Source organism: Triticum aestivum, chromosome 3D, assembly GCF_018294505.1.
Source record: "Triticum aestivum cultivar Chinese Spring chromosome 3D, IWGSC CS RefSeq v2.1, whole genome shotgun sequence".
Taxonomy (NCBI): Eukaryota; Viridiplantae; Streptophyta; class Magnoliopsida; order Poales; family Poaceae; genus Triticum; species Triticum aestivum.
The window spans coordinates 56,725,830-56,737,013 of NC_057802.1; the positions used below are offsets into that span (position 1 = coordinate 56,725,830).

At 48.3% G+C, this 11,184-nt stretch overlaps 2 protein-coding genes across 2 annotated transcripts; both read right to left on the reverse strand.

Moving 5' to 3' along the window:
* Window positions 1–4,878: 4,878 nt before the first annotated feature.
* LOC123074114 (probable NADPH:quinone oxidoreductase 1) lies at window positions 4,879–5,951 on the reverse strand. Its single transcript, XM_044497048.1, has 2 exons — window positions 5,748–5,951; window positions 4,879–5,640 (listed from the first exon to the last, which is right to left on the reverse strand). The coding sequence occupies exons 1-2, from the start codon at window positions 5,851–5,853 to the stop codon at window positions 5,132–5,134; spliced, it is 615 nt and encodes a 204-aa protein (XP_044352983.1). The 5' UTR covers window positions 5,854–5,951; the 3' UTR covers window positions 4,879–5,131.
* A 1,339-nt stretch (window positions 5,952–7,290) lies between these two features.
* LOC123077378 (chlorophyllase-2) lies at window positions 7,291–8,649 on the reverse strand. Its single transcript, XM_044499649.1, has 3 exons — window positions 8,280–8,649; window positions 8,071–8,193; window positions 7,291–7,982 (listed from the first exon to the last, which is right to left on the reverse strand). The coding sequence occupies exons 1-3, from the start codon at window positions 8,535–8,537 to the stop codon at window positions 7,428–7,430; spliced, it is 936 nt and encodes a 311-aa protein (XP_044355584.1). The 5' UTR covers window positions 8,538–8,649; the 3' UTR covers window positions 7,291–7,427.
* Window positions 8,650–11,184: the final 2,535 nt, after the last annotated feature.

Consider the following 11,184-nt stretch of genomic DNA (forward strand, 5'->3'; position numbering starts at 1 on the left):
AGGCACAATATCGCAATCAATAGTATCATGGTATGAACCTAAAGAAAAAGGAACTCTCACCATGCGTGTTACCTTTACCTTTCCACCATCATTAAACCATTGAATGTAGTAAGGTTGTGAATGTTGTCGCGAAGGTAGGGAGAGCTTCTCCACCATGTCAATGCTTGCTAAATTGTTACAACTCCCTCCATCAATGATTATGCGAACGGAACGCTCCTTGACGACTCCTTTGATGTGGAAGAGGTTGTGACGTTGATCCTTCTTTGCTTTGACAATGTGAGCACTAAGTACACGATGTGATATAAGACTCATGTACTTATCGGCGTCGTCAGCGGTCACATGTTCTTCCTCTTGCTCCGGTCTTGTGTCATAGTCTTCATGTGCAGCAAGCAAGGCATATGTGTCTTCATCAAAATCACTAGCGGAGTCGTACTCGCCGTCTTCACGAATGATCAATACACGCTTATTAGGACACTCCTCCATGACATGGCCAAATCCCTTGCAAGTGTGGCACTGGATATCCTTTGTTCTTTTGGAGGAAGCGGACGATGACGACGAACTTTTTGTTGGAATTTGTGTAGTACTTTTCAGTGCTGCCAAAGTGTGTGATGCTGAAGTTGATGAAGAAGACCCCGGTCGAGAGGTTGCAGGTGCTGTTGTAGAGGTGCGAGTAGACGGGGCAGCAGGGGTGCGCGGCGCCCATGTGGAAGTACGACCTGTAGAAAAATGAGAACGTATTCTCGAGCGACCCTGCACTTCATGTTCAACATGTATAGCAAGATGGAATAAACGGGTCATTGAATGATAATCCTTATAAGCAAGTATGTCATAAATTTCTCTATTCAATCCACCCAAGAACCTAGCCATAGAGGCTTCCTCGGTCTCAACTAAACCACAACGTAACATGCCCATTTGCAATTCTTGATAATAGTCTTCCACAGATTTAGATCCTTGGTTCAACCGTTGTAGTTTATTTAGCAAGTCACGTTCATAATATCCAGGAACAAAACGGTGACGCATTACTAATTTCAAAGCTTCCCAAGTGGCAGGAATATTATTAGGATGTTTACGACAATGTTGTCTCCACCAAACAGAAGCAAAATCACTAAACTCACTAGTTGCAGCCCTAACTCTTTTATCATCAGGAAAATCATGGCAAGCAAATTTTTGATCAACTAGTAATTCCCAGTCAAGATAAACATCTGGATCATATTTCCCATCAAAAGGAGGCATGACAAATTTAATTCTACCCAAAGAATCGTCATGGCCACGTACCTGAGGACGCTGGTGTCGTCCCATACCTTGTTGATTATTGCGTAGCCGACGATGATCACGATCATTGTTATCATTAACTGCATCAGGATCCTCAGAATCACCATCATAGTTGTCATCTTGGATGTCGTCGGCTATCGAGTTGGCGTTGCGAGGACGGGGCTGGTCGACGGCATCGGTGTATGAAAGAGGGTGCCTCAGGTCTCCTGGGGGCACCCGACAAGCTCGTTGTAGACCTGTGTTGGTGGCTGGAAGACGCAGAGCGGCAGTGGAGGTGCCACCCAGACGGGCATCCTGGGCATCGAGACGTTTCATAATAGATGCAAGTGTTTGATTGAACGTCTCGTTGCTATCCCTGATCGACTTGAGACGCTTATCAAGTGCGCCCTCGAACGATGTGAACCGCTCGGTGTATGCATGCACATCCTCCTCAAGGCATGCGACCGTGGCTTTCATGTTGTCTTCGTCACCTGCCATGGTTAGGATGAAACAAGAACAAAATCACAAGTATATTGCTCCTACAATAACTACGGCGAGGCGGTGGAAAATGTCTCTCAACTCTCGAGCAATTACCAAGCTCTTACCAATTCTTACCGTGCTGCAGTGGTTGTCGACCGTTGGCGATGTCAAAAGTTATCAAAAGATTGATATAGCGATTACCAAGTGACCGAACAGGGTACAATATAGGAAGTGGAGCTTGGTGAAGGTTTCCTCAACTCACAATATGTGGCACAATTAAGCAAAAAAGTAATGCAAGCTGAATAATTGCTCAAACTCCTAACTAGTGCTGGCAGTCGACTAGTAATAGTAAAAGATAAAACAATCTAAACCTAGATACTGAATCAAGGGAGTGAAAACCGATAACGAAAATAGCTCTAAATAGCTAGATATAAGTGAGGTACAAACTTGGCATATGACGACAAGAGCAAAAGATGTGCAACAATTATCACGTATATGCATCAAGTAACAGTTCTGAACAGCAAGAGATATTTCAAAAGATGTGAACCGGCCGGAACTTTGCAAAACCTTTTTTTTCTTCTTCTTCTTTTTCTGTTTTGTTTTTGCTCTTTTTTGTTCTCTGTTTTTTTCCTCTCTTTTTTTCAGACCGGTTGCTAGCACAAGTCACGGACAGAAATTAAGTCACAAGAGAGAAAAAGAAAACCAATGCAAGGCTACTGGACAAAGTGCTACGCGAGCTAGCTATAAAAGCGCTGGTGTTTGAGATTAGTCAGGACTAGTATATGAATGGATAGGAACAGCCCGATGGAGGTGTGACGCGTGAAGGCAGACACCGATGGAAAGATGTCTGGTCACTCGCGTACGTGTGGGAATAACAACGCGGAGGGCAGACACTGGGTGGCTGATGTCTGGGCGAACACGCAAGACGAGGCTGCACGTACGCACGCGCAGGTTGACCGAGTCTGGAATACTGTGTCGTGGCGCAAAGCCTGTACGCGTGGAAAATGATGCGACTTGTTTTTTTATTTTTTAGATTACGAACGAACTGGCGGCGGAAAATATGATGGACAAAAACAAGGTTCGATCTACTAGATGATTATCTCCCAAAACAAATCTAAACCAGCACTAATTCTAGGATGAATGCAACCAACAATTCATCTACGCAAATACTAGATGCAAAAATTGCTAAAGGCTAAAAAGATAGGTGTAATGGATGAACTAATCTATTTTTTGGCTTTTTCGTGGGTTTATAGGACCGAAAAATAAACTAAACTACGAAAACTGTAAATCTCTCACCGATGAACCTGAAAACTGATATCACTTGATGTGACGGTGACCCGATCTTTCGATGAGAGTGGGGATAATTATCGATTTGGTGGATTTTGACCTTGACGATCCGGCTATACCGTACCCGACGATACGCCTCGACAATCGCTAAACCAATCTCCGATGGTTATTGACCTTGCCGTAGGCACGATCAACCTGAACAACGAGGTTCGAGTTCCTGCAAGCAATCGAAGAACCGGCAAGAACAAAGGTGAATTGCAATCTGAAATTGCGGATGAAAAATTAAGCACACGAACTAGATCAAAAGTTGGGGTTCCACTGTGGATCTGACAAGGCGGTAGTCCTACACGTCTCGTAGATGCAAAATTGTAGTGATGGCTAGACAATACAATAAAACCCGAGTCTAAACCCTAACCTAGACTAGCTATTTATTAAAAGGCAATGATGCGGTCGAAACGTTTCGCTACTGCTTTCGGTTGAAGGCGGTATGTGTTGTCCACGAATCGGACTGCGCGTCGTATGTAGCTGGCCTTCCTGGAAGTTGCGCCAAGCACCTGGTGGCGTGGCCGAAAGCCAGAGGCCCACCCACTTGGTGATGTTGGCCCGTTAATCCAAGTCCCTTGGTGCACTTCATGCATGTACATGGATGGGACGTGACATGCATGTAAGAATGTTGCTCCATTTGATCTGAATGCACACTGTCTTCATCTTTTATCTCTCCTTTATTCCTAAGTACAAGTAAATCCGAATATGAGCATAATATTATATCCTCATTAGCCAGATCATATTTATAAAGAAACGATAGTACCTGGCCATTTATTTGTCTCGTGCGCGCTCTAGTTATAGGTCCGGATGGCATAACTGATGTAGGAGTGGTGACAGGTGTAACTGCAGTAGAGATGTCCTCATCACTTGGCTTTCAAGGCAACTATGTAATTCCTTGGCTCTCAAGTAACTATGTGTTTACTTGACCGCCAAGCACCATGTGTACTTTCGTCTGGGTATAAATACCTCACTTCTGTCATCAATAAAGACTGATGAATCATCTTTCATTCAAACTCTCTCGTTCTTTATTTTTCATTCAAAACAGGACTATTGGGAAGAATCGGCACGCCCTAGCCAATAAATCATCAAACGATGAGACTAGTTTTTTTTTCTTCCCGTATAAGACGATGACTAGTTTTTGTCTGAGAACAATCTCGCCAAGCAATTAATCTAGTTCGGGAGCCATTTCGATGCACCCCCAAACAATTCCGCATCACGTGTGTTGGTCCAGGGAGCTTATTTTTCGCCGACATATTGACTGCAATCCCATGGCTGATAGGGTGTGTTTGTCAGGTGCTACCCCCCCCCCCCCCCCCCCCCCCCCCCCCCCCCCCCCCCACACACACACAGACGGGCGCCGAACCCCTCATACAAGCAATCAAACAACACGTTTTTGGCGACAAACCCCTCATACAAGCAACCAAACAACACGTTTATCCTGTATTTTCTTAACATGTCTCCACTCAGCCTGGCTCGTTTTCCTCCTCTGAGCCAGGCTCGGCTCACCCAAGCAACCAAACACACCCTTACTTGGACCATTGGGAAGAATCACTACGCGCTAGCCAATAAATCATGAAACGATATATTGTGTGAGAACAATCTCGCCAAGCTTATAATAATTAATCTAATTTCGGAGCCGTTTGTACGCAGCCCCAAACAATTCCGCATCATGCGAGGGGATCGGTCCAGGGAGTTTATTTTTCGCCGATATATTGTCCACAATCACATGGCTGCTAATCGGGTGTGTGCTTGCTTGTCCTAGAGGTGCTAGTGGGCAGCGCCCTCCCCCCTCCCTGAAGAACATGCAGGTTGTCATGTGCAAAATTTTCTTTTTTTTTTAGTTCATTTTATATGTTATGTCAGTCGACTGAAACTTGGTTAAATCTTAGTCGACTGAGACCTAGCCACAACATATAATTTTAAAACATTTACATCATATGTATAACTTCCTACAATATTTCACGAAACCATGAATACCAGTGGACGGAGCAGAACATCGTCAAACCGAAGGAAAATGCAAATTAACCAGCACGTACGGTACACGGTGCCAAGTATCATGGATCTTCAGTTAGTCGTCCTTGGGCTGGAGCCTGAGCGCGAAGGCCTGGAGCGATAGGAGCACTTTCTTGAGCCGCTCCCTGGTCTCGACGTCGATGAGGTTGCCCTCCTCGTCGAACTTGGGCGGGTCCGCGAACGCCCTCACGTGGAGCTCAGGCTTGTTGATGAAATGAAGGTCCAGGAAGACCCCGATCTGGCGGAGGTGGAACGACGCCCTGCCCCCGCCGAAGTCGCCCCCCGCGCAAACAATCGCCGCCGCCCTGTCAGCCCAGCAGTTGTGCTCGCCCATGGACGCCCAGTCCAGCGCGTTCTTGAGGGAGGCGGTGACCGAGTAGTTGTACTCGGGCGAGGCGAACAGGAAGCAGTCGGCGGCGTGGACCCTGTCGCGGAGCGCCTCGACGGCCGGCGGGAAGCCCTCGCCGCCGTCGGTCACCAGGTCCGGGTTGACCATGGGCAGGCCGGAGATGTCCACGTGGTCGATCCGCAGCCCCGGGATGCACTCCTCACACAGCTCCTCGGCTACGTCGATCATCATGCAAAGTAAGGCGCACTCAGCAGTCAGCACTCAGCGGTGCATAATTAGCAAGCGAGCTAGGCAACCATGGTGATTGGTTAATGGTGCGTACCGGCGCGGATGAGGCCACGGTGCCACGAGTCCTTGCGGAGGGAGCCGCCGAAGGCGGCCACTCGGAGGGTGGGCTTCGCCGTCGTCGACGCCGTCACGGAATCCATGATTCTTCTGTCTTGGGTCGCCCTGACACCGAGTCCCTGAGCTGAGAGTGGAGTGGCTGTCCTGTGGGTACTGATCGATGTGGAGCTCAGGTGCTTGATGTCCTGCCTTGTCCTGGAGGAGACGGAATAAATAGACGACTAGTTGGTCTCAGCCAGGTCATCGTGAACGTCAGACGCAATATCTGCACTGCACTAATCTACTGACAATATACGACTAGTTGGTCTGTTGGTAGTAGAAGTGTACGCGGAGCGTCATCGATGGTATCATACTTCCGATTATTAGCTGCCTAATCTACTGACAATATACAATCAGCTGACACGTGCGAAATACTTATATTGCCAACGAGTCAACCACGCTAGATAAAAGTACACTCTCAGACATCATTGATGGCGTCAACTCGCCTCGCCATCCATCATCGTGTGCTTCGTGAGAGGCCGTCAATTTTTTATTTTTTTTTGAGAAACAGAGAGGCCGTCAATGTGTTGTACCTTCGCACAAAGACGACGGAGCGAGCCACAAACTGGGCCGGTCCACTAGCTAGCTTAGCCTAGGGTTTTCTGTATGGTTTTTTTTAAGGTTTCGGAAATCTTCTAGAAGGTTCTTGAACCACTTTTCTGTTGGTTTCTTTTACTGGTTTTCTGGTTTCTTTTATTTTATTTTTTGGTTACTTTTTTTCATTTTCAGTTTTCATGAATTCACAATTTTAAAAAAATTCAAAGTTTTGAAAGTTGCTTTAGAATTTTTTGCAAAACTTTTATATAAGGTTATAAATTTCATATTTTTTCACTTTTTCAGAAATTTTTTGCGTTTTTTAATAATGTTTGAAATCTCTTTACAATTATTTTAAATATTTCCAAACATATTTGAATTTTACAAAAAATGTTGATATCTTAAAAAATAATAACAATTTCAAAAATTCACTTTTCCAAAAAATCTTCTGGATCTCGATTTGATTTCTTGGAGTGCTTGTAAGCAAACTACTGGATCTTGATCAAGCACAGAAGTCGAGTATAAGGCTCTAGCCAATGCTACTACTAAAATTATTTGGGTCCAAAATTTGCTAACAGAGTTGGGTGTGATCATCCAAAAGCAGTCTTTTTTTTTATGTTGTGACAATATTGATGCAACATACCTATCTGCTAATCTTGGTGACAAAGCCACAAACCATATTGAAATTGACTACCACTTTGTTTGAGAATGGGTGGCCAATAAGCTTTAAGTAGTAGATGGATTTACAAAACCAGTGCGCCGTATAGAGGCTTTTCAGCGCAGTCTTAACTTAGATATATTTTAACACAGTACAGATGCAGATGCTCATACATATGCACGTACACTCATCCTTATGAATGCACATACACTCACCCATATGTGCTTAACATAGATAGTTGTGATTGAGGAGGAGTGCTAAACAATATGTATATACGGCAATTACAAGAGACTGGCAAATCAAGTTGTAAATTGTCAGTTTCAGTAAACACTTTACATGCTCTGATGTACTCCTATGAACATACGGAGTATGAGTCACCGCTATCGATTAAACTCTAATGACAACTGACAAGGCATCCTATCCTGGCTACTCATCACGGAACTCCACCACGGACAGCACCACAGGCGCGACCACAGTTTGCTCCCTAATGGCATCCAACCACTCAGGCTTCCCCTGTACCCACTTCTTGAGGAACGCCACCATGGCGCCGGCGACGAACCGCCTCATGGGCGCCCTGGCCCCGCCGCTCTTGCACAGGGCGCGCGTGGCCAGCCCCTTGGCGCCCGTCGTCACGTCGTCCATCATGTCAGTGTGCCCGTAGTCCCTCGCCACGAGGTGGCACGCCGGCGCCGCGCACTCATCGTAGAATTCCGCGTGGCTCACGCCCAGAGGCGCGCACGGCGGGAACAGGGCGTTGCGAGGCAGCTCGCCGAGGCCTGTGCCGATGACCATGACCGGCGCCGGGACGCGCAGCGCGTTCGGCTTGTAGGCTAGGATTGGCGGGGGCGTCTGGTTGCCCATGCCGGTGCCGTCCACGGGGTCGACGGCGATGAGGGCCGCCAGAGGCAGGGAGGTCTTGGCGTGGCCCAGCGCGAGCGCGAAGGCCACCTTGCCGCCGCGGCTGTGGCCGGAGATGGACACCTGATTGATGATGCAATTGTTTTTAGTACCTCGAGCTCGAATAATTGTTCTGTTAAATTAGAGAGCAGAGCAATCGATGGTAACTGACCGCAGTTAGGTTCGGTCGAACACCAGGTGGGAGCTTGGAAGAGAGGCCGGCGGCGAGCCAGTCGATGACGGCGGCCGCCGAGTTTATCTCGCCGGTGGTGTCGGGTCCGGATACCGTGTACAGCTACAATTGTACGTACTCGAGTTCAGTGTTCATCTGTTGAGAAGAAGAAGATCATTGCCACGCCGATATTAGCTTGATGAATATACCTGAGGAGCGATGACGATGAAGCCATGGGAGGCCACATGGTGGAGCAGCTGGGAGTAGAAGTAGTTGTTGCAGAGGTAGCCGTGCAAGAACAGCACCACCGGGTACTCCCCTGCGTCGCACGGGGCGGCTACCAGCAGCGGCTTCGGAGGAGACTGCGCGTCGACGGGACTGGTCGCACAGCACCTCGTGGCCTGCTCGACTTTGGCAAGGCTGGTGCCGTGCCTTCCATGGTCGAACACGTTGCCTGCAGACGCCATGGTGTGAAGTAGAGCGACAGGCTAGTAGAGTACTATGCTGATACCACGCGCCTTGCAGAGGAAGTCATATACAAAAAGTATATAACGTGAGTTGTGGTTGTTACGGGTGCGTGTGGTCGCTTAACGGCCGTGTGTTCCGGGTTCCTTATCTTCGTAGTTCTCGCAGAAATATCTGATGCATTAGTCTTCTTTTCACATTCTCTTGTACTTATAGGATGGACGATTGGGACATTCCTTTGTTTCCATCTTCGATTAGTCTTACTAGTCGCCAATCCGTGCAGCTGCACGGACAAGATAATTCTCACATTTTATCCCTCAACTCCTTCATTAGTGTTGTAAGGTTGGGCCCTGTCGTGGAATTGTCACGGCAGATGTCCTTGGGTTAGGACTTAGTCGTGGAGCCATCGTAATTGAGAAGCTTGAAGGGGTTAAGTGGGACAAGGAACACGAGGGTTTATACTGGTTCGGCCCCTTACGGTGAAGGTAAAAGCCTACGTCCAGTTGAGGTGGTATTAATCAGGGTTTCGATAACCAGGGAGCTAAACAGCTATGCCTGGCTCTCGATCAGATTGTTGTCGCCCCTAAACCGCTGCCGGATCGTCCCTTTCTATAGGGAGGTTGGCACCCAGCGGCCCTTAGAGTCCCGGCCGGCTCATAAGAGTGTCCGGCTCGGACTCTAAACAATACTTGCCTTACACTACAAGTCTACTATAACAATGATGATAACTATGGGCAATAAGCCATCGCCGGGTCTCAGCCCATCTCTGGCCCATTATCTTGAAACTTAGCTCCGGGCTTCTGGCAATGACCCTTAGTGTAACCCGGCCCTCCTGGCGGGTGACTCCCAGGTCTATATCCTCAACATTAGGCCCCAGATTGACTTGAGCCGGCTCGTGTCAATCTTCAACTCTGCCGACAGAAAAATCTCCGGCTTACCGTTCGTGTGAAGGCCATAACCCGGAGTGACGTCATTCTCCGGACTCCGGATAATCCGCCGTGACGTCATCCTCCATTAAGTCCGTTTTTTACTCCGCCAGATCCGCAACGGATCTCTGCTTTTACTGTCTTTGCGAAAATCGAGGCGCCGTGAGGGGGAGATAACCACGCCGTGGTCTCCTTGAATCTCGCGCCCACTTATGACTTACCTTATAAATAGGCCGGCCCGGCACTCTCTTCTCACACTCTCCTTCTTCTTCCTCGCGCTGTCGTTCCTCTGCCCGAGCTTCTGCCGCCGCCGCCGCCGTCGCGCCCCTGATCTTCATCGACCCGGCCGCTGCATCACCCTGACCCGGACCAGATAACGGCGGCGACCTTCGCTCTTCCTCAACTCCGGTGAGTCTTCTCTGCCTTGCTAGAACAGATCTGTGGTAGGGTTCCTCCCGTTCTTCGTGTTCGTCACCTTTGCCCAGAAACTCGGCAGTCCTCGTCACCACTGTAGTCGGTTGATCTTTATCCTTGCGTAAAACCACTGCGGTAGACGTTCGGAACTCATTTCATCTGCAAGAAATCCTCTTTTTACTGCATAAGAACTGTGTTCAACCTCAAGAACTTCTCCTGCCTCTGTTTTTTAGGTCTAGAAAATTTTCTCTGCTCCGACTATTTTGATCCAAAAAAAGTTACGGTAGTATGTGAAACCTGTTTACCACACTTAGTAAAAACGCAACCATTGAATCTCGGCGGCTTACATGTCCGGTTTAAAGAGAACCATGCTCTGTAAAATCCTCCGACTTAACTGCAGTAAGCCGTAGATGACCAACTTAACCTGAAAGCCCCGACAGCTTAGATAACCCACCATATCAATATATATCATTAGTCCCCTTCATAAGCCGTCACTGTAGTTTGAATGATAATCCCCGGCTTATAATTAACCCGGACACTTTTCTCTTCCTCATAGACCACCAACCGTCACCATGCCTCCCAAGGCTCCCATCACTTGCAACTGGATGAAATCCAACGTCACCGAAGAGACCCTGGCCAACTTTGTTAAGTCCGGATATCTGCCCAAGAAGGAAGTGATGTCCTACCGTGCCCCTGACCCGTCCGAAGAAAGACCTCAGCCGAGGGACGGGGAGGTAGTGATCTTTGCAGACCATATGAGCCGGGGCTTCGCACCGCCCGGCTCAAAATTCTTCCGGGACGTGCTCAACTTCTTTGACCTTCGGCCTCAGGATATAGGACCCAATTCCATATCCAACATCTGCAACTTCCAAGTTTTTTGTGAAGTATATCTTGGAGAAGAGCCGAGTCTGCTGCTCTTCAGAGAGCTGTTTTATTTGAACCGCCAAACCGAGTGCGCAAACGGTCCAAGTCTAGAGTTAGGCGGCATCTCCATCCAACGGCGCAGGGACTGTCTATTTCCTTACGCAGAACCGCCAAGTCACCCCAAGGACTGGAACATGACTTGGTTCTACTGCCAAGACACGTCCCCGGCTGATGAGAGCCCGCTGCCCGGCTTTCGCCCAACGCGCCTGGAGCCGACTCATCCGCTATCCGACAAGCTGACTGCCGCGGAACGCCAGCCTCTGCTTCCAACGATCAATAAGATCAAGGCCCTGCTAGGCAACGGTCTGAACGGAATAGACCTGGTCCGGGTCTGGATCTCATGGCGGGTGATCCCATTGAGCCGCCGCCCCGGCTTAATGTGTGA